The sequence below is a fragment of the Pelodiscus sinensis genome, chromosome 16, assembly GCF_052426305.1.
Source record: "Pelodiscus sinensis isolate ZL-2025 chromosome 16, ASM5242630v1, whole genome shotgun sequence".
NCBI lineage: Eukaryota > Metazoa > Chordata > Testudines > Trionychidae > Pelodiscus > Pelodiscus sinensis.
In genome coordinates this window covers 2,070,042-2,092,544 of record NC_143067.1, presented here as the reverse complement: position 1 = coordinate 2,092,544, position 22,503 = coordinate 2,070,042, and the positions used below count along the sequence as shown (strand labels likewise).

The 22,503-nt window shown below is 54.7% G+C and overlaps 2 protein-coding genes across 4 annotated transcripts in view; both read right to left on the bottom strand.

Annotated features, from left to right (window-relative positions):
• Nucleotides 1-22,503, bottom strand: part of LOC102444914 (ovomucoid-like) — a 30,051-nt gene that overhangs the window by 5,603 nt on the left and 1,945 nt on the right. Inside the window, exon 4 of one of the 2 annotated variants that reach the window (XM_075900652.2) lies at nucleotides 19,170-22,476. The exons of the other annotated variant lie outside the window; for it this stretch is intronic. Within the exon in view, the coding sequence (XP_075756767.1) occupies nucleotides 22,392-22,476 (85 nt within the window). The 3' untranslated portion in view covers nucleotides 19,170-22,391. Of the gene's footprint in view, nucleotides 1-19,169; nucleotides 22,477-22,503 lie in introns of those variants that run through there. 2 annotated transcript variants of the gene reach the window in all.
• LOC102460862 (ovomucoid-like) lies at nucleotides 2,825-15,099 on the bottom strand. Of its 2 annotated transcripts, none has more exons than XM_075900657.2 (4): nucleotides 14,943-15,099; nucleotides 4,622-4,644; nucleotides 3,270-3,385; nucleotides 2,825-3,033 (listed from the first exon to the last, which is right to left on the bottom strand). In XM_075900657.2, exons 1-4 carry the CDS (start codon nucleotides 14,998-15,000, stop codon nucleotides 2,949-2,951), a joined length of 282 nt encoding a protein of 93 aa, XP_075756772.2. In that variant the 5' UTR covers nucleotides 15,001-15,099; the 3' UTR covers nucleotides 2,825-2,948. The 2 variants fall into 2 exon arrangements, with proteins under 2 accessions (XP_075756772.2, XP_075756771.2); XM_075900656.2 differs by lacking the exon at nucleotides 14,943-15,099 and adding an exon at nucleotides 5,927-6,117.

Sequence of the window (22,503 nt, the reverse complement as noted above, 5' to 3'; positions counted from 1 at the left end):
GAAACCCAGGCAGTGCCCTGGAGATGGGGGCTTTCTACCAACTGGTGACCTGGTGACAGAGACACCCAGCCAGGCTTGGAAGGCAGCTGGTTCTGGCCAGTAGGAGGACAGTGGGCTGAGGACACAAGTCCCTGATCATCCAGTTCCAGCCAAAGAGGGAACAAAGGCTGGAAGCGAGAGGGCTCCAGTGACTTGTTGTCTTGAGGAAGAGTCAAAGGAGAGGGCCGGAGCTGTGGGGCCAGTGATCAGTTGGAAGAAGGGGGATTCTAGACTGGGGAGAGCAGCCAGAGCCTCCCTGGAGTTGAGCAAGAGCGAGATGTGCTGGGTGAAGGGTTGCTGGTCTCAAGGGCCCTGAGAACTGCCTGGGCTGGGGTCAAGCGTTCGTAAGCTTGTGAGGCTGGTGAGAGTCAGGCTTGTCTGGAGAGCTGGGCTGCATTGCTCCCTGTGGGGGTGTTGCCCGGTGTTACCCTGGGACGCAGTAACGATTAATTAAAAACCCTGATTGGATGTGCCCTGACTTGTAGTGAAGATGGTAAATATCCCAAGTCCCAGAAGAAGGGATCACCTGAGGCCGATTACTTGTGGCTGTATCTATCACCGGCGCATGGTTTTCCAAATAAAACTCCGAGTCTCAGTTTAGGGCCAAACCATATATTATAAATTTAAAATACACAACAGCATGTAACAATAACTCTATAATCCTCCCTATCCCCGAAGACAAAGTAGATAGTAAAGACCCCTAAACAATAGGGCTATACATTACATTCACGTGGCCTAGAACAGCTGAGGCGCTCATGACCTCTATGCCTTGGCTAGTTGCAAGCCGTGGCAGAGGAAGAGTGAGGGGATCCCTCGACGTCACTTCAGGATCAGACCCTCTGGTTTGATGATGGATGGGATATGGATTATAAGTGGAAGGCCTTCCGCTCTCCGGGAATAATCCAATGGGATCCAAATGGTTTTCACTCAGGAATTCTCCACAGGCATAAAAACCCCAAAATAGAACCCACCACACTCACACAAACACTACACTAAGCTCACACTCTCGCACTCGTTCTACCATTCATGCTCCCACAGCAAGACATTCGACAGAACCAAACGCAATCAGGAACCCAACAAGGAAAAGGAACCCGAACCGCTCCTGAACGGGGGTATTTAAGCACTCCCCGGCGGGAAGATTCCAAAGGTGCGGAGTGCACTCTTTTGCGGGTGGGGTGCAGAACATTCTGAACCGTGTGCAGCTATTTTGAGCCGAGTGCAGAGCAATTTGGTACCGAGCGCAAAGAATTAGACTGGGGTGCAGAGCACTAGTACCATGTGCAATTTGGAAAGGCGGGAAACTTCCAACTGGCAAACTTCCTTGGTTCGAACTAAGATAGATGGTTTGAACCAACTGCCTTAGTCTGGTTTAATCAGGACTCATAACACACTACTTCACAATTTCCCCTCCACACAACCAATAAACACACAAACTGAGGTAACACCGGGGGGCCACATGGAGTGAACTCCCCGAGGGAATCCACAGCGAGAGACGGGGCACAACGCCCAGAGGCGCGGCTCAGGAGCTCTCAGGGGAGGCGTTGGGGCCAGAGGGCCTGACCCGCGGGACGATGCCCCCTCGACAGAAGGCTGTCACGCCGAAGGGGGCCGCTCCCAGGGGCTGTGTGGAGCCCAGAGAGCACAAGGCCTGTGAGTCTGACAGGCTATGAGAGGGCTCCCTTGGCCAGCCCCTTCCACAGAGCCCAGAGCATCTGTTTGGGGAGGAAGCCTTAGAGAGAAAACACCACACACAAGAGCCAGGCTCCAGCGTGCTACCCCGGGGGGGGGGGGGGGGTCCCCGTATTCCACAGGGAGATGCTGTGGAGTCCGTGTGAGACTCAAAGCAGGGTCCCTGGGCCAGTTCTGACTGATGCTTTCTACCAATGTCCCTGTTCTTCTCTGCCGCCCTTTGGAAGTTGAATCCCAGCCTGACAAATCGGTGACATTCCCCCGGGGCTGGCTCTGCTCTGGAGTGTTGGGCTGCCAGGGATTTGCAGTAATTCCCCCCTCCCCCCATGAGTTGATTTCCTGGTGGTGTTGGATCAGTAACTCTCTCCCGTGGAGTCAGAGCACAGTCCCTCGGTCACACAGAGATGGGACACACTTACAGCAGGAACCTCCCGACCATCCCAGGCACTCGGAGCGTCTGGCCCATCTCCAGGCACTTCCCGTGACATCTCCCCGCTCCCAGACTCTCCCGTACCACTGGGAGGTGGCACCACTTTACAGCACGGTCAGAGATGGGCCCAGCTCCCCCAGGGCAGCCCAGAGGTGTGCTGAGGACCAAACACATTTAGCAGGTTGCTGGGTTCTGGGAGGAATGTGGGGGAATTAGTCAGAGATACAGCCCACAGCCTGACTCCTCAGGGCCACACACAGCAGGGTGGGAGAAGGAGAAGCCCTTTACATTTTCCACCCTGACAGGTAGCCCTGTGCCCTGGTTTGGGTTCTTGATTCTATAACACCGCACCCCTGCTAGTTCTCCCAGCCTTTCCCTGGGGCGCTGCTCATGGTCTCATGATTTGATCCCTTGGTAGCACTCCAAATGGGAAGGACTCAGATATAGAGAATATATCTGGAGGCTGCTTTTGGGTTATTTTGTAGGAAGAGCCATGGCAGGAGGTGATACAGCGATGGCCAGTCAATGACGCCCTTAGTGTATGTGACCAGGCGTTGCATCGTGTGTTCCCCTCGACGCCGGTCTGTAAGCTGGAGGGAATTTTTGTGATACCCTGCTGAGCGGAGTCTGTCCTTTGAGAGGGGGAAAAACCACCGAGGGCAGGAATGGCTCTGAGTTTCCTTTATTGCACAGACTGGTGGGGAGTCAGCGATGCTGTCAGGAGCCCTGGGAATGGAGGCTGACACACAAATGTGGCTCCGTGCTCAGTTCTGCTAGTGGGAACTGGCAGCTACAGTTCTTCAACTTTGTGCCCAGTTCTGGGAGTCCGCTTGCATTTTCCGTAGTGCTGAAAGCAAAGACTCCCACGCTGTTCACTAGGGGGAGAGACAGAGACACAGAACTTAGTGCTGCAACCCCCGGCCAGTCAGAGCAAGCTTCTGTCACGGCCCCATTACATCAAATGAGCAGAGCCCTTTGGCTGGCAGCAACAATTCTTCAGACGCTTGCCCCAGGCTCTAGGAGGTACAGAGCAAGGGGAGCTGGCAGGGGCTTGGCTTCCATCACAGTTGCATGTTAGTTGTGTAAATGGGCTGTTTATTCTGTTACTCACTAGGCTGCAAGGCAAAAGGTGCATTTGTTGAGGTATGTTTTGTCATCACTGCCACAGATGGGATTGAAGTGGTCATTGCACACTATTGGTCGTGTGCTGTACTCCGTGCAGAAACCCTGCGGAGAACAACAGTATTGCTCTTAGTGTTACTGTCTGCACTGCAGTAGAGCCCTAACCCCGCCCTCCACTCCATCACAGGGCTGAGCACGCAGGGGAAGAGAAAGATCCTGCCCCGAGGAGTTCGCATGATCTCATACTATCCTTGTCCCTGCTGATCTTCCGACTGACTTCCCAGTTCCCTACTTGCTGCCAGGAGGATCTGAGCCTCTAGTCTGGGGAATAGTGATAGAGATGTAGCCGTGTTAGTCTGGGGTAGTTGAAGGAAAATGCAGGACAATGTAGCACTTTAAAGACTAACAAGATGGTTTATTAGATGATGAGCTTTCGTGGGCCAGACCCACTTCCTCAGATCAAATAGTGGAAGAAAGTAGTCACAACCATATATACCAAAGGATACAATTAAAAAAATGAACAAATATGAAAAGGACAAATCACTTTGCAGAACAGAAGGGGGATGCGGGGGGGGGGGGGGAGGAAGGAAGGTAAGTGTCTGTGAATTGATGATATTAAAGGTAGGGAGAGTGGGATGTTTGTGAGTTAATGGTATTACAGGTGATAATTGGGGAAACTGTCTTGGTAATGGGTGAGATAGTTCAAATTCTTGTTAAGTCCTTGTTGGCAAGTGTCGAATTTTAACATGAATGACAGTTCAGAGGATTCCCTTTCAGAGTTTGTGATAAGAGCCGACTCGTTCGTTTGACGGGAAGGGGGCACGCAGAGGGTAGAAATCACACGCTGTGTGCGCGAGGGGCCATGTCCGCTAACAGGTGATGCTCAGACAAAAAACCATCGCACATTTGTGGGACTCCTCCGTTCTGTCTCAGAGTCCCCCCTGCTCGTCCTACCATCCCATCCTCGAGTGCCCTCTGCAACAGCGCATGGAATCCCCTCCTCACACCACGTGGTTTGTGTCTACTCACTGCCATGTAGACATGTGCATTCATCCTGAGCCGTGGTACCCGAGAGGGTCCCAGAGCCCAAACCTCTCGCACTGATCTTTAGCCCTGTACACAAGACCCGCTAGCCAGAGTCAGGTGACCCACTGGTCTTTCCTTGCAGTGTCGCTGTTCCCAGCCGTGCTCAGTGCCTCAGATTCAGTCTCTGCTCAGTCGGGCACCAGGCAGACTCTGCTCCTGCTTTGACTCATGAGTTCTCGCCTGTTTCTAAGCCAGAGACCGTGCACGGGCAGCTTCACACAGGAGACAGTTAACGAACAGGGGGGATCGACTTACCAAATGATGGTGGCCATCAGCATCTGGAACAAAACCCAGACAGACCGGAATCAGTGAAGGGAACGTTGGCGGGAAAGTCAGTGAAAAGCGTTCACCCCTGTGTAGGACACGGCATGCAGCTCCCTAACTGGCCCAGGAAGTCCTGGGAGGAAGTGTCTTGCCCACAACACTCCTGCTAGCGGCCAGAATTACCCAGGGGACTGGCTCCGACCTGTCTCCTTCATTTCAGTGTCTTCTGAATTAAGCCTTTGCAAAAATGACATCAGCAATCACTCAAGTGTAATGAGACATTTCACCCCAAACATCTGTCTCTGTTCCTTAACAAACCTCTGCCCAGTGTCCCCAGGGGAGAATTTTCTGCATGAAGCGGCTGTGGGTCAGAAGGTCTCCAGCAGTGGAATTAAAAGAGCAGTAACTGTCTGGGAAGGATCTAAACCCTCCTGCTTCTACCTTGGCACCACTGCAGAGCCTGTCATGCCAATTAAGGATCATGGACTTGAATTACTTCGGCACATGGAGCAACACCTAAGGACAGGAGCTAAGAAGAAACTTTTCCTGGGCGAGAACCGTAGCTTAGAAGAAATTGAGCAGCCAAGGGGATCACAGGGACATTGGATTTGTAGGAGCTGGGAACCTTCTGAGCTGTCTCAGTTACTGGCAGTCAGGGATCTCCCAGGCAGAGAGAACCCCCGGAACAGCCCTTCAGAGCCATGGGATCGGGTCCGGGCAGTCAGAGCTCATGGAACCAGCCTGCTGCTCCATCTCAGGACAGTGCAGGGACATCTCAGGCTCTGTCTGCCCTACAGCATTTTTCTGAAAAAGCTCCAGTTACGTCCACGCTGCAATCGTGTTTTCTGAAATTAAATCGAAAGGAGCCTTTTCCCAAAAGAGGCTTTCGCAAACCGGCCCGTGTGGACGGGGAAGGGGGAGTTCTTTCGAAAGAAGAGGAAAGAGGGAAAAGCACAGGGGCCCTGGTGGCCCTTCCATCCATAGCAGTGACAGTGTACATGGGAGACACTGTCCATTCCGCGTGGATGCTCTCTTTCGAAACAGCACATCGCTTTTTCAATGTGCTGCTGTGTATGGACAGAAGTTTCCTGTGGAAGACGTTTCTTTGGAAGATCTCTTCCGAAAAACGGTTCTTCCGAAAGAAGCCTGCAGTCTAGACGCAGCCTCGGAAATAAACCGGCTGCTCCTGGACTCAGCCACGGTGAATGTGGGGGTGGGAACCCCCATACAGATCCAAGTGAGTCCGACCCCGTCCCTCCAGGGGCAGAGGTATCAGAGCAGGGCTCAGTGACTCACCCGAGAAGGAGCAGTAAAGGGCCAGAGCGAAGAGCAGAACGGCCCCTGTGATCGTCATGGCGAGGCGGCTGTCTGGTCTGCACTGGGCTCTCGGTGCTCTGCTCCCTCCGTAAACCCCCAGACGGAGCCCAGCGATATATAGGGTGCGGAGAACCCGCCTGCTTTATGACATCATCCGAAATAGTCGCTCACAGCTCCTAGGATCTCAGCCTTGCTGACAGCCTGCAATTGCCCTTATCTGCACAGGGCAGGCGGGAGGACTTGCCGGGCACACCCTTGGTGCAGTGACTATCGGGGCAGTGCTGTGGGCTGAGAGATCCCATGGGGCACATGCCGTCCAAGCCTGGGAATTCCTGTTTGTCGTGACTGCGAGTGCGCAACGTACGGCTCAGGCTGCAGGGTACAGGCACCGCCCAGCAAAGCCCCTGAACAATTGCAGTGGTACCAGCCTCGTTTGGCCAGATCCCGCCGCAGGGCCCGGCAGCGGGGGCAGGGCTGGCCACGAGTCACTGGGATGTTGTCTGGACCTTGCCCGTATTGTGCCTGGGGCCGGTGCCTGGCTCAGTCTGCAGGCGCTTGAGAGCAGCTGAAACTCATTCCAATGGCCTGTGACCCCGACAAGCTGTTTCCAATGTCTGGAGGTTCCAGGACTTCAGATCCTGCCTTTCCCCAGGTGTGCGCCCTGCGGCAGCTGCAGGGATGGGGGAGCAGGTCTTGACATGGCACCTGGAGAGCCCCATGCTCAGGGGAGATTCTCTGTGCCCACCTGCCCCACTTTCAAAGCATCGTTGCGATGGCCCCGCCTCATTAAACCACCAGGACTCAGGTGAGGCGCTGACCCGGCAGCTCCCGGTGGCTCCTGGGAGCTGCGTCCAGTTCCCTGCTCAGCCCGACGTGAGATCCAGCCCTTCTCTCCAGCCAGCCTGCTCTTGGGAGGTGCCCTTGGCTTTGGGTCTCACCTCCTGACAGCCCAGCCACTCAGCCCTGCACTGGGCGCTCGGGGGGCAGATTTGAGCCCAGCCTGGGTGATGCTGGACATGTTTGGGAAGGTCCGAGAGCTACAGGGGGTCCAGCCAATAGTGCAGCACAGGCCCCTGGGAAGAGACGGGCAGAGCGTGCAGCTCCTGGGCCTCCGGGCAGGGGGAGGCGATGGGAGGAACAAGGGCTTGCTGGTGCTGAGGGGAGGGCACCCCGCCTGGATCCACGTGGGCACAAGGGCTCCCATGGCAGGCGAAGGACAAGCCATGCACAGCTCTGCCCTCACAAGCAGGCAAAGCCCCACCTGTGTCTGGGATGGAAGCTGCAACGGGTCCTCGGTGGGCCCAGAGCCTAGTGGTTAGTGTCCGCTCGGTGGTAGGGCTGAGCCCTCGGGGGAACAGCAGCAGCATTTGGCCTCGCGGAGCTCCCCCCTGAGCTTTGTGCAGCCTCTCTGGCAGGAGCCCGCAGGGCAGCTCTGCTCTCCAGCCCGGCCTCACCGGCCCTGAGCCGCATGGGCCCCTTTCCAACCTCCTATCTGGCTGGGGCACCCTCAGCAGGGCCGGAGGGGCTGGCCCAAGTAGATAGTCCTGCAACCCCGCCCATCTCCGGGTGCAGGTTGTGCCCCCCTGGCCGTGTGCCATCCCCACTCGCCCCGGCTGTTCCCCCGACCACGGCCTCTTGCTGCAGCTTTGCCCATGACTTGGCCCATGGCTAGCACTCGGAGAGGGAGCCAGACGCTGGGAACGTGCCCGGTGGTTGCACATGCAGGTCGCTAGCTCGGGGCCTGGCAGAGACCCTGCAGAGCAGAGCCCCTTCTAGGAGAGCGGGAAAACCACCGAGGCGTCGGATTCCGCTGAGTTTCCTTTATTGCGCAGGCAGGGGGATGGGCAGTGAGGGTGCCGGGGCCAGGCCGTGGAGGCGGGACGGGAACGGGCTCCGTGCGGGGCTCTGCTCGTGGGAGCGAACAGCACACGGGGCTCAGCTCCTGTCCGCGCTGGACGCCGAGGATTCAGCATTCTCCATTGTGCGCAAAGCAAAGGCTGCCGGGCTTCTCACTGCAGAGAGACACCGAGTGCAGGGCTCTCGCCTTCTGGGCAAGGAGGCACCTGCGCAAACCTCACTGGGCTCAGGTACTAGAGCCCGTTGGCCGGCAGGGACAATTAGTCACCCAGGGTCTGTCTACACTACAGCGCTAATTCGAACTAACTTAATTTGAATTAGTTAATTCGAACTAAGCTAATTCGAACTAGTGCATCTGGACCTAAAAAGTAGTTCAAATGAGCGTTTTGCTAATTCGAATTAGCATGTCCACATTGAGTGGACCCTGAACTGAAGTTAAGGCTGGCCGGAACAGGTGTCTCAGGCTAGCCGAGGGCTGTGCTTAAAGGGACCCGACCCCCACCCCAGAGAGACAGTTCTCAGGGTTCCCCGCTCGCTTGTCTAACTCGATGAGGGACAGCCTGGCTCAGCACATCACAGCACTCGGCCATCAGCCCGGCTGCACTTGCTGCAGGCTGCCATCCGGAGGGGGGGTCAATCGGGGGGCTGCCAGAGAGCTTCCACCCCGAGGAGCCCGCAGAGACACCTCAGTCCTCCCCATCGGGGGCTCGTACCCCATTCCTCCCTCACCTCCTTCCACTTACCCCTCCCTAACCCCCCTTCCTGATGTACAAAATAAAGGACACGTGTTCAGAAATATAAACTCTCTTTATTTAACAAAACTGGGGGGGGGGGGGGGGACTGGGGAGACTGGGAAAAGAAGGTGGGAGAGGGGAAGAGAGAGGGTGGGAGAGGGGAAGGGGAAACCTGGGAGGAGGGAGCTTGAGGGGGGGAAGCCAGGGGAAGAAGGAGGAGGGGAAGTATCAAACTATGGTACGCCATATCTTCAGTACTGTGTACAGATGTGATCTCTTCAACCCAGAAAAGATGTTTTGGCCTTGGAAAGGGTTCCGAAAAGGGCAACTAAAATGATCAGGGGTTTGGAACAGGTCCCATATGAAGAGAGGCTAAAGAGACTGGGACTTTTCAGCTTAGAAAAGAGGAGACTAAGGGGGTATATGATACAGGTCCATAAAATCATGAGTGGTGTGGAGAGGGTGCATAAAGAAAAGTTCTTCATTAGTTCCCATAATATAAGGACTAGAGGACACCAAATGAAATGAATGGGTAGCAGGTTTTAAACTAATAACAGAAAGTTCTTCTTCACAAAGCACATAGTCAACCTGTGGAACTCCTTGCCACAGGAGGCTGTGAAGGCTAGAACTATAACAGAGTTTAAAGAGAAGTGAGATCAAGTCATAGAGGTTGGGTCCATGGAGTGCTATTAGCCAGGGGGTAGAATGGTGTCCCTGGCCTCTGTTTGTGGAAGGCTGGAGATGGATGGCACGAGACAAATGGCTTGGTCATTGTCTTTAGTCCATCCCCTCCAGGGTACCTAGTGTAGGCCGCTGTCGGCAGACAGGCTACTGGGCTAGATGGACCTTTAGTCTGACCCAGTACAGCCATTCTTATGTTCTTATGTTCTAAGCTCAGGGCTCAGGGTCAGGGGTCTCACTGGACCACCTTGATTTTCATGCAAACCTGCTCCTGGGTTCACATGTGGCCTTTGGTGGCCAGGCTGGCAGCTCTCCTGCCCTAGACGGCCACTTTCCTGTGCCTAGTGCGGAGGTTGTGGACGTTGGAGGCCTCCCCCCAAACCTGGATGAGGTCCACGATCTCTGCACTAGACCAGGCAGGCGCCTGCCTCTTACGGCCCCAGGCAGGCTCCTGGGAGCCGCCAGCCTAGTCCTGGGAAGAGGCGGAGAGCTGGGTGGCAGCGGGTGGCTGGCTAGTGCTGTGCCAGGTGCAGGTCTGCTGGCTGGGTGCTGGCAGGCTTGCACCTGGCACGGGCACCGTAGCCAGACCGTGCCCCTTTAAGGGCTCCGGGACCGGGAGGGGGGCAGACGAGTTTCCCTGGTGGTGCCCAGAGTGGCTACCAGGGCAAGCTGGGGAGGGTTAGCCTCCCACTAGTTCGAATTAAGTGGCTACACAGCCCTTAATTGGAACTACTTGATTCGAACTAGGCGTTAGTCCTCGTAGAATGAGGTTTCCCTAGTTCGAATTAAGTTCAAACCAGCGGTTCGCGTGTGTAGCTCCTATGAAAGTTAATTCGAACTAATGGCTGTTAGTTCGAATTAACTTTGTAGTGTAGACAGACCCCCAGGCACTAGGAAGTACTGCCAGGCCCCCAGCCAGCACCTGGACTGGTACCTCCGGACTGTCTGTCTGTTGCGCCCTCAGCCAGGGCTTGGGCTGGTCCCTCAGGACTGTGTGTTTGCTCTCCCCCTGTCCCCAAACCCGGGCCTAGACCAGTCCCCTCAGTCTCTTTGCTGCCCCCCCGCCCCAAACCTGGTTAGGGAGCAGCGGGGCAGCCACCACCAGCCTCCCCAGGACTCAGGCATCAGCAGAAGGGAGGGGTGTGGGGTGGGTCCCAGTGGTCTCACGGTTAAGGCATGAGCCTCTGCAGCCTGGTACCTCAGGACTCTGCCTCCCCACCCTGAGCATGGCCTGGGACCGGATCATTGTTGGCTTGGCCTGACCATAAGCCAGAGCCCGGGATAGCTGACTCCCTAGGAGAGACTGAGCTGGGTGCAGCGAGACACAGTTGCTGCCCTCTGACCCAGTGGGAAAAGTTCCTCTCCCAGGGCCTGGTGGGCTACAGGGACACATGCACAGAAGCAATCTCCCGACCATCCCAGGCACTCGAAGCATCTGTCCCATCTCCAGGCACTTGGCTGTGACGTCTCCCCGCTCCAGACTCTCCCGTATCACGGGGACGTGGCACCACTTCACAGCAGGGTCAGAGGTGGCCCAGCTCCCCCAGGGCAGCCCAGAGGTTTGCTGAGGACCAAACACATTTGACAGGTTGCTGCGTTTGGGGAGGAACGTGGGGGGCAACTTACTGGGCAGAGCGGCAGCCCACAGCCTGAATCCACAGGGCCCCCCACGTATCAGGGAGGGAGAAGGAGAAGCCCTTTACATTCCCCACCCTGACAGGTAGCCCTGAGACAAGCTTTGGGTGGTTGATTCTCTAACACCGCACCCCTGCTTGTTCTCCCAGCCTTTCCCTGGGGCGCTGCTCATGGTCTCAGGATGAGGTCCACTGATAACAAGTCTAAATGGGAAGGAGTCGGACACAGGGAATGTGTCTGGGGGCTCAGTTTGGGTTGTTTTGTGGGAAAAGCCACGGCAGGAGGTGATACAGCGGTGGCCAGTCTGGGACTCCCTTAGTGTATGTGACCAGGCGTTGCATTTTCTGTTCCGCTCGACGCCGGTCTGTAAGCTGGAGGGAATTTTTTTGATACCCTGCTGAGCGGAGTCTGTCCTTTGAGAGGGGGAAAAACCACCGAGGGCAGGAATGGCTCTGAGTTTCCTTTATTGCAGAGACAGGTGGGGAGTCAGCGATGCTGTCAGGAGCCCTGGGAATGGAGGCTGAGAGGAGAATGTGGATCCACTAGTGGGAACTAGCAGCTCAAGTTCCTAAAGTTAGTGCCCAGTTCTGTCACGTGTCTGGCATTTTCCTTCGTGGAGAAAGCAAAGACTTCCAAGCTTCATGCTAAGGGAAAAGACAGACACACAGAACTTAGTGCTGCAACCCTTCTGGCCAATCAGAGCAAGCTTCTGTCACGGCCCCATTACATCAAATGACCAGAGCCCTTTGGCTGGCAGGAACAATTCTTCAGACACTTGCCCCAGGCTCTAGGAGATACAGACTGATGGGTGCAGGAAAGGGCTTGAGTGACATCACAATTGTATTTTAGTTTGTATAAAAGGGGCCGTTTATTCTGTTACTTACAAGACTGCAGCACAAAACTCGCATTTGTTGCTGTACGTGTTGCCATCAGTGCCACAAACGGGGTCGAGTATCCGTGGGCAGCCTCCGGGCGGCTCCGTGTACTCATTGCAGTAACCCTGCAGAGATCATTAGAATTGCTCTTAGCGTTATTGTCTGCATTGTTGGCTATCCCCTTGTGACGTAGTGGGGGGTACCTTGCTGGTTGCTATGCTGGGCAGTGGGCGGTGGGTGACCTCCACTGGCTGCTGTCTGTAGCACGGCCCAGCAGGACAGAGGATGAGTCACTAGGCAAGGGTCTCTCAACCTGTCCGACCAGCTACCCCCGTAGGGAGAGAAACAAAGGAAGGTGGACTGCCGCCCCTGGCTGGGGGCAGGGCTGGAAGAGCATGGAGGAGACAGCCTGAGGCATCCTAGGCCTGCCCCGGAACCAGATTACTGTGCTGTATCCTGGAGAAGCAATAAACTCCCTCTGTTCTACTGGCTGGCGGAGTCTGTCCGTGCCATTACGGGGATGCAGAAGACTGGAAAACCCCAACGCGCCATCACACCCCCACTCCCTCCCCCCCACAGGGTGGGGCATTCTCTGAACACAGGGAAGGGACAGTCTCTATCCCTGAGAGTTCGCGGTATGTAACCCTGTCCCCCGTCTCTGCTGGTCTTTGGACTCCGAGCAACAGCACTGGTGAGTAGCTGTGAGGAATGGTGGGATTTTTTTTTAAAAGTAGCAGTATAAGGATTGGGGATAGCAAGTGATGGAGAGGAGGAGAATAGAGAGGGCGGGGCTTCATGGAAGGGGCGGGGATTCAAGGAAGGGGCGGGGCGGTAGATCTTGGCTTGGTCTGTCATTTAAAAAGTGATCGTGGGTGTAAAAAGGTTGGAGACCACTGCTCTACGCGTTATTGTCTGCATTGTTGGCTATCCCCCTCCCCCATCCCCCCGACGGGGCTGGGCATCCTCTGAACACAGGGGAAGGGACAGTCTCTATCCCTGAGAGTTCGCAGTATGTCACCCTGTCCCCCGTCTCTGCTGGTCTTTGGACTCACTGCCCAGATCCCCTCTCGCTGCCAAGAGGAGCTGAGCCCGTCTCCCTGGTGCAAGAGACACTGCAGCCCCCACAGCACACGGTGTGTGAGCGCAGGGGCATCTCGGCTGACAGCTGATTCTCACACATACAAACCTTGATGCTCCTGTGGGACCGTCCCCTCCTCTGCTCTGTCTTATTGTTGATCCCTGCTCTTCCCACAGGCCCATCCCCAACTGCCCTGTACAACAGTGCATGGGATCCCTCCCTCGACCACGTGGCTTCCGTCTACTCACTCCCATGTAGACACGTGCGTTCACCCTGAGAGGGTCCCTGAGCTCAACCATCTTATGTCGATCTTTCACCCTGTAGCACAAGACCCAGGAGCCTGGGGGAGGGTGGGGGTGCAGAGAGTAGAAATCACATGTTGTGTGCACGAAGGGCCCTGTGTGCTGACAGGTGATGCTCAGACAGAAAAACCATCACACGTGTGGGAATGTCCCCTCCTCCGTTCTCTCTCACAGACCCATCCCCGACTGCCATATACAACAGTGCATGGAATACACTGCCATGTAGACACATGTGTTCAACCCGAGCTGTGGTACCCGAGAGGGTCCCAGAGCCCAAACATCTCGCACCGATCTTTAGCCCTGTAGCGCACGACCCATGAGCCTGAGTCAGCGGAGACACTGGTGTTCTGTTGCAGTGTCGCTGTTCCCAGAGGTGCTCAGTGCCTGAGATTCAGTCTCTGCTCAGTTGGCACCAGGCAGACTCTGCTCCTGCTTTGACTCATGAGTTCTCGCCTGTTTCTACGCCAGAGACTGTGCCTGAGATGCTTCACACCAGAGACAGTTAACGAACAGGGGGGATCGACTTACCTTACCAGGGCTGCCAGCAGCATCTGGAACAAAACCCAGACAGACCGGAATCAGTGAAGGGAACGTTGGCGGGAAAGTCAGTGAAAAGCGTTCACCCCTGTGTAGGACACGGCATGCAGCTCCCTAACCGGCCCAGGAAGTCCTGGGAGGAAGTGTCTTGCCCACAACACTCCTGCTGACGGCCAGAATTACCCAGGGAACTATCTCCAACTTGTCTTCTTCATTTCACTGTCTTCCGAATTGAGTCATAGGGAAAATGACATCAGCAATCCCTCAAGTGTAATGAGACATTTCACCCCAAACATCTGTCTCTGTTCCTTAACAAACCTCTGCCCAGTGTCCCCAGGGGAGAATTTTCTGCATGAAGCGGCTGTGGGTCAGAAGGTCTCCAGCAGTGGAATTAAAAGAGCAGTAACTGTCTGGGAAGGATCTAAACCCTCCTGCTTCTACCTTGGCACCACTGCAGAGCCTGTCATGCCAATTAAGGATCATGGACTTGAATTACTTCAGCACATGGAGCAACACCTAAGGACAGGAGATAAGAAGAAACTTTTCCTGGGCGAGAACTGTAGCTCAGGAGACATTCAGCAGCCAAGGGGATCACAGGGACATTGGATTTCTAGGGGCTGGGAATCTTCTGAGCTGTCTCAGTTACTGGCAGTCAGGGATCTCCCAGCCAGAGAGAACCCCCGGAACAGCCCTTCAGAGCCGTGGGATCGGGCCAGGCAGTCGGAGCTCACGGAACCAGCCTGCTGCTCCATGTCAGGATGGTGCAGGGACATCTCAGGCTCTGTCTACCCTACAGCGTTTTTCTGAAAAAGCTCCAGTTACGTCCACGCTGCAATCGTGTTTTCTGAAATTAAATCGAAAGGAGCCTTTTCCCAAAAGAGGCTTTCGCAAACCGGCCCGTGTGGACGGGGAAGGGGGAGTTCTTTCGAAAGAAAAGGAAAGAGGGAAAAGCACAGGGGCACTGGTGGCCCTTCCGTCCAGAGCAATGACAGCGTACACGTGAGACAGTGTCCATTCTACGTGGATGCTCTCTTTCGAAACAGCACATCGCTTTTTCAATGTGCTGCTGTGTATGGACAGAAGTTTCCTGTGGAAGAAGTTTCTTTGGAAGATCTCTTCTGAAAAAAAGGTTCTGCCGAAAGAAGCCTGCAGTCTAGACGCAGCCTCGGAAATAAACCGGCTGCTCCTGGAATCAGCCACGGTGGATGTGGGGGTGGGAACCCCCATACAGATCCACGTGAGTCCGACCCCGTCCCTCCAGGGGCAGAGGTATCAGAGCAGGGTTCAGTGACTCACCCGAGTAGGAGCAGTAAAGGGCCAGAGCGAAGAGCAGAACGGCCCCTGTGATCTTCATGGCGAGGCGGCTGTCTGGTCTGCACGGGGCTCTCGGTGCTCTGCTCCCTCCGTAAACCCCCAGACGGAGCCCCGTGATATATAGGGTGCGGAGAACCCGCCTGCAGGATGACATCATCCGAAATAGTCGCTCACAGCTCCTAGGATCTCAGCCTTGCTGACAGCCTGCAATTGTCCTTATCTGCACAGGGCAGGCGGGAGGACGTGCTAGACACGCCCTTGGTGTGGTGAATACTGGGGCAGTGCTGTGGGCTGAGAGATCCCATGGGGCACATGCCGTCCAAGCCTGGGCATTCCTGTTTGTCGTGACTGCGAGTGCGCAACGTACGGCTCAGGCTGCAGGGTACAGGCACCGCCCAGCAAAGCCCCTGAACAATTGCAGTGGTACCAGCCTCGTTTGGCCGGATCCCGCCGCAAGGCCCAGCAGCGGGGGCAGGGCTGGCCATGAGTCACTGGGATGTTGTCCGGACCTTGCCCGTATTGTGCCTGGGGCTGGTGCCTGGCTCAGTCTGCAGGCGCTTGAGAGCAGCTGAAACTCATTCCAATGGCCTGTGACCCCGACAAGCCGTTTCCAATGTCTGGAGGCTCCAGGACTTCAGATCCTGCCTTTCCCCAGCTGTGCGCCCTGCGGCAGCTGCAGGGATGGGGAACCAGGTCTTGACATGGCACCTGGAGAGCCCCATGGTCAGGGGAGATTCTCTGTGCCCACCTGCCTCACTTTCGAAGCATCCTTGCGATGGCCCCACCTCATTAAACCGCCAGGACTCAGGTGAGGCACTGACCCTGCAGCTCCTGGTGGCTCCTGGGAGCTGTGCCCAGTTCCCTGCTCAGCCAGACGTGAGATCCAGCCCTTCTCTCCAGCCAGCCTGCTCTCGGCAGGTGCCCTTGGCTTTGGGTCTCACCTCCTGACAGCCCAGCTACTCAGCCCTGCACTGGGCGCTCGGGGGGCAGTGTTAGCTCAGTTTTGATCTGGAGGCCAGACTGGGTGATGCTGGACAACCTGGAGAAGCTCAAAGAGCTATTTAGAGTGACAGCACAGACCCCGTCAGAGGGAACCACAGTCGTCTGTGCCCTGCAGAGGAGATGGATGGAGAGTTCAGCTCCTGCAGCTCGGCTGTATACAATAGTTTGAGAACTGTCTTTATAGGGCATTCCTAAATCCAAAATACCCACCTGGAGAAGTGAAAAAACAGATTGACAGAGCCAAAGAAGTACCCAGATATGAACTACTTAAGACAGACCCAAAAGTGAGGATAACAGAATTCCACTTGTTATTACCTACAGCCCACAACTCAAACCCCTCCAACGCATTATCCACAACTTGCAACCCGTCTTGGAAAATGATCCCTCACTCTCAGAGTGGAAAAGCCCCTTCTCACTCTCAGACAAGCCCCCGTCCTGAAACAAATTCTTTCTGGTAACCATGCTACACAACCACATCAAACATCCAGGAACCCAGCCCGGCAATCAGCCCCAATGACAACTCTGCCCACAAGGGAATTCATTACTGGAGCCAACAACATAAGCTACCAAATCAGAGGATCATTGACCTGCACATCCAGTAATTTGATCTATGCCAGCAAATGCCAACAATGCCCACTGCTATATATATTGGACAAACTGGACAGCCCCTACAAGAAAGAATGAATGGCCATAAATCAGATATACATAAAGGGAACATACAATCACCTGTTGGAGAGCACTTCGATCTTCCTAATCACTCTTTAAAAGATCTCCAGGTGGCTGTCTTATCACAAACCGATTCTACCAGTCAAATACACAGAGAGGAGTTGGAATTGCAATTGATCCGCAAGTTCAATTCTCTCTCTGACGGCCTCAATCGAGATGAGGGATGGCTGGGACATTATCAACCTAACGTTCAATGAAGGTGCAAACAGCTCTTTGGGTATGTCTACACTGGCGGCTTCTTGCACAAGAACAAGGGTTCTTGTGCAAGAAGTCTTGTGCAAGAACACGTCCACACTGCCATGTGCGAGCTGTGCTTTTGCGCAAGAGCGCCCATGGCAGTGTGGACGCTCTCTTGCACAAGAAAGCTCCGAAGGCCATTTTAGCCATAGGGCTTTCTTGCACAAGAAATCCCTGCCGAGTGTTCACACTGCCCTCTTGTGCTAGGGAGAGGCACCCAGCAATGCAAGAAAGGCTAATTGCCAGGACAGCCGGCTGGTGGCGCCGTGGCCCTGTGACTGTTCTCTTCCTATCTATCGCTATCCTTATCCAATCTTCAGGTGTTTATAGATTGCCAGTTCTGCTTCCCTGTTTTTCCCTTTGATATTTTCATACCCACTGCTCCTTGTTTCCTGCCCCCCCCCCCCCCACCTGCCATCTCACCTATTTATTTTGGGTCTGCACATCCTAAACTCAACACTCCAGTCACCTGGATAAGTGGGCTGTGCCCACGAAAGCTCATGATACCATCGACATGTTTTGTTAGTCTATAAACTGCTACCAGATCATTTGTTAATTACACAGTTACAGGGGATGTACCTTAGTTCTAATCTTGAAAACTGTCTGTTTATTCCTACCCTGTCTCCTATCGTTTATCGCGTTACCAGTCCATGAAAGGACCTTCCTCTTAGCCCTGGACAGCTTACTTTTCCTAAGAGCCTTTGGTGAGGGACTTTGTCAAAGGCTTCCTAGAGATCTAATGCCCTACATCCACTGGATCCTCCTTAGGCACATAGATGTTGACCCTCTCAAAGAATTCCAGTGGATTGGTGAGGCAGGATTTCCCTTTACAGAAACTATGTTGCCTCTTCTTCAACAACTGATGTTCACCCGTGTGTCTGAGAATTCTGTGGTTTACTATCTTTACAGCCAGTTTGCCTGGTACTGAACTTAGACCAACCGGCCTACGCCAGGATCATCTCGGAATCCCCTTTTGAAAATTGGCGTCCCATTCGCTATTCTCCAATTGTTTGATACAGCAGCTGATTTAACCACAGTTCGTAACTGTGCCATGCTGGCTTTCACATGCGGTGTCCTCCCCCCGCAGCGCAACCTATTCTGTCCTGCCAATATATTTGGTACTTTGGTATTACTATGTCCCACCGATTATCCTCATACCACCAGACTTCTGGGATGCCTATATGACGATAGCCTCGTTCAACATGAGGCACTCATGTTCACCCATCTGATGATTTAGACTTCCAGTGTTTGTATAGAAGCATTCTAAAAACACTTCTCTTTTTATCTGTCTGCCAATCCCTGACACAAGTGAATAGGGTGTCTCTTTTTCATTTGATGGTTTCTCCTCAGAGCTTACCTGTATTATATCCTCTTCCATCCTCTCCTCCTTACTAGAACACAGAGAATCTCCATTAATAGACCCTCACCTAAGAGAGGTTTCTGTCCAATCCACATGCTCCTCCACACCTGTTGCCTTTCCCCGAGCCCCTACGTTAAAAACTGCTGTAAGTGATTTAAGTGATGCAAGTAATAGCAGACAGATCACAGTAGGTGACAAAAACCAAAGAAAAGAAAACACTCCAGCTAAGCTTAAGACTCTAAGGGTATGTCTACACTACAGTGCTATTTCAAATTAACTTAATTCGAAATAGTTAATTCAAATTAAGTTAATTTGAAATAACGCATCTAGACACAAAAACTATTTCGAAATAGCATGTCCATACTGAGTGGACCCTGAACCGAAGTTAAGGCTGACCGGAACCAGTGCCAGCAGGGCATCAGGTTAGGACTTAGTGTGTGGGGCTGCTGCCTGAGGCTAACTGAGCTCCATGCTTAAAGGGACCCTACTCCCACCCCAGACAGACAGTTCTCAGGGTTCCCCGCTTGCTTGTCTACCTCGATGAGGGACAGCAAAGCAGTCCTGGCTTGGAGTGCCCTGAGCGCCCGCACTCGGGACACCACAGCACTCGGTCACATGGAGCCAGAGCTGCCCCTGGGCATGCTGGTGCATCTCGTGGGATCGTTGCCATCAGCCCGGCTGCACTTGCTGCAGGATGCCAGCAGGGGGGTCCATCGGGGGACTGTCAGGATCCAGGGGGCCCTGAAGGAGAGTGTCTGCCCCAAGGAGCCCTCAGAGTCTCCCCAGTCCTCCCCACCGGGGGCTTGTGCCCCATTCCTCCCTCACATCCTTCCGCTTACCCCTCCCTAGCCCCCCTTCCTGATTTTAAATAAAAGACAGGTATGTTCAAAATTAGAAACTGGGTTTATTGAACAAAACTGAGGTGGGGGGGGGGGGAATGAACCTCTGGGGAGTCTGGGAAAAGGAGGTGGGAGAGGGGAAAAGAGAGGGTGGAAGAGAGGAGGGCGAAACCTGGGAGGAGGGAGCTGGAAGGGGGAAGCAAAGGGGAGGGGAAGCTCAGGGCTCAGGGTTGGGGGTTGTGCTGGGCCAACCTGACTTTCATGCTAACCTGCTCCTGGGTTCACATGTGGCCTTTGGTGGCCAGGCTGGCAGCTATCCTGCCATTGACGGTCACATTCCTCTGTTTAGTGCAGAGATCATGGACGTTGGGGGCATCCCCCCCAAACCTGAATAAGGTCCATGATCTCCATCCTGGATCAGGAAGGTGCCCACCTTCTCCAGCTCCTGTCAGGCTCCTGGGAGCTGGCAGACTGCCCCTGGGGAGTGGTGGAGGGCTGGCTGCCAGGGGCTTGCTGGCTCATATTTTCGGGACATTGGGTCAGGGGCCCCAGTGGCCACTGCTGGCTCTGGGCTGGCAGGCTTGGAGCTGGCACAGGCACTGTGGCCAGGGTCTACCCCTTTAATGTCTCTGGGGCTGGGGGAGAGGACAGTAAGCTTTCCTGATTGTGCCCAGAGTGGCCACCAGGGCTCCCTGGGAAGGGCTGGAGGCCCCCTATTCCGAATTAAGTGTCTACACAGCACTTAATTCGAAATAGCTATTTTGAATTTGGCATTGCTCCTTGTAGAATGAGGTTTACCAAATTCGAAATAAGGGCTCCACTATTTCAAATATATTTCAAAATAGCAGTTTGCCTGTGTAGACACTATTAACATTAATTCGAAATAACTGCTGTTATTTCAAATTAACTTTGTAGTGTAGACATACCCAAAGAAACTACCCTAACAGTAGTTCCAATGACCTTCTCTTACAAGCTGGGGACCTTCCCAATTCATGCTTAAATCTTTCTACTTTAGAAAAGAGAAGACTGAGGGGGGACATGAGAGCAGTTTTCAAGTATCTAAAAGGGTGTCACAAGGAGGAGAGAGAAAAATTGGCCTCTGATGACAGGACAAGAAGCAATGGGCTTAAACTGCAGCAAGGGAGGTTTAGGTTAGACATTAGGAAAAACTTCCTAACCACCAAGCACTCGAATAAGTTGCCTAGGGAGGTTGTGGAATCTCCATCCCAGGAGATATTGAAGAGCAGGTTGGCCAGACCCCTGTCAGGGATGGTCTAGATGGTGCTTGGTCCTGCTGTGAGGGCAGGGACTGGACTCAATGACCTCTCAAGGTCCCTTTCAGTTCTATTAGTCTGTAATCAGGTCTGCTCTCACCTAGCAACTGGAAACCCAGGCAGTGCCCTGGAGATGGGGGTTTTCTACCAGCTGGTGACCTGGCGACAGAGACCCCCAGCCCGGCTTGGAAGGCAGCTGGTTCTGGCCAGTAGGAGGACAGTGGGCTGAGGAGAGAAGTCCCTGACCAGCCAGTTCCAGCCAAAGAGGGAACAAAGGCTGGAAGCGAGAGGGCTCCAGTGACCTGTTGACTTGGGGTGGAGACAAAGGAGAGGCCGGAGCTGTGGGGCCAGTGATCAGTTGGAAGGAGGGGGGTTCTCGCCTGGGGAGAGCAGCCAGAGCCCCCCTGGAGGTGAGGAAGAGCGAGATGTGCTGGGCGAAGGGTTGCTGGTCTCTAGGGCCCTGAGAACTGCCTGGGCTGGGGTCAAGCGCTCGTCAGCCCTTGTGTGTGAGGCTGGTGAGAGTCAGGCTTGTCTGGAGATCCGGGCTGCATTGCTCCCTGTGGGCATGTAGCCCGGGGGGCCACATGGAGTGAACTCCCCGAGGGAATCCACAGCGAGAGACGGGGCACAACGCCCAGAGGCGCGGCTCAGGAGCTCTCAGGGGAGGCCTTGGGGCCAGAGGGCCTGACCCGCGGGACGATGCCCCCTCGACAGAAGGCTGTCACGCCGAAGGGGGCCGCTCCCAGGGGCTGTGTGGCGCCCAGAGAGCACAAGGCCTGTGAGTCTGACAGGCTATGAGAGGGCTCCCTTGGCCAGCCCCTCCCTCAGAGCCCAGAGCATCTGTTTGGGGAGGAAGCGTTAGAGAGAAAACACCACACACAAGAGCCAGGCTCCAGCGTGCTACCCGGGGGGGGGGGGTCCCCGTATTCCACAGGGAGATGCTGTGGAGTCCGTGTGAGACTCAAAGCAGGGTCCCTGGGCCAGTTCTGACTGTCGCTTTCTACCAACGTCCCTGTTCTTCTCTGCCGCCCTTTGGAAGTTGCATCCAGGCCTGACAAATCGGTGACATTCCCCCGGGGCTGGCTCTGCTCTGGAGTGTTGGGCTGCCAGGAATTTGCAGTAATTCCCCCCCATGAGTTGATTTCCTGGTGGTGTTGGATCAGTAACTCTCTCCCGTGGAGTCAGAGCGCAGTCCCTCGGTCACAGAGAGATGGGACACACTTACAGCAGGAACCTCCCGACCATCCCAGGCACTCGGAGCGTCTGGCCCATCTCCAGGCACTTCCCGTGACGTCTCCCCGCTCCAGACTCTCCCGTATCACGGGAACGTGGCACCACTTCACAGCACAGTAAGAGATGGCCCCGCTCCCCCAGGGCAGCTCAGAGGTGTGCTGAGGACCAAACACATTTGGCAGGTTGCTGGGTTTGGGGAGGAACGTGGGGAACTTATTGGGACAGGAGGCAGCCCAGAGCCAGAATGCACATGGCCACACATCCCTGCCCTGACAGGTAGCCCTGTGACCTGGTCTGGGTGCTTGATTCTCTAACACCGCACCCCTGCTTGTTCTCCCAGCCTTTCCCTGGGGCGCTGCTCATGGTCTCAGGATTTGGTCCATTGGTAACGCTCAGAATGGGAAGGAGTCAGAGATAGAGAACGTCTCTGGGGGCTGCTTTTGGGTTATTTTGTAGGAAGAGCCATGGCAGGAGGTGATACAGTGGTGGCCAGTCTGTGACGCCCTTAGTGTATGTGTCCAGGCGTTGCATCGTGTGTTCCCCTTGACGCTGGTCTGTAAGCTGGAGGGAATTTTTTTGATACTCTGCTGAGCGGAGTCTGTCCTTTGAGAGCAGGAAAAACCACCGAGGGCAGGAATGGCTCTGAGTTTCCTTTATTGCAGAGACAGGTGGGGAGTCAGTGATGCTGTCAGGAGCCCTGGGAATGGAGGCTGAGATGAGAATGTGGCTTCCTCTGGGATCTGCTAGTGGGAACTAGGAGCTACAGCTCCTCAACTTTGTGCCCAGGTTTGTCACGTGGCTGGCATTCTCCATCATGCTCAAAGCAAAGACTCCCAAGCTGTTCGCTAAGGGGAAAGACGGAGACACAGAAT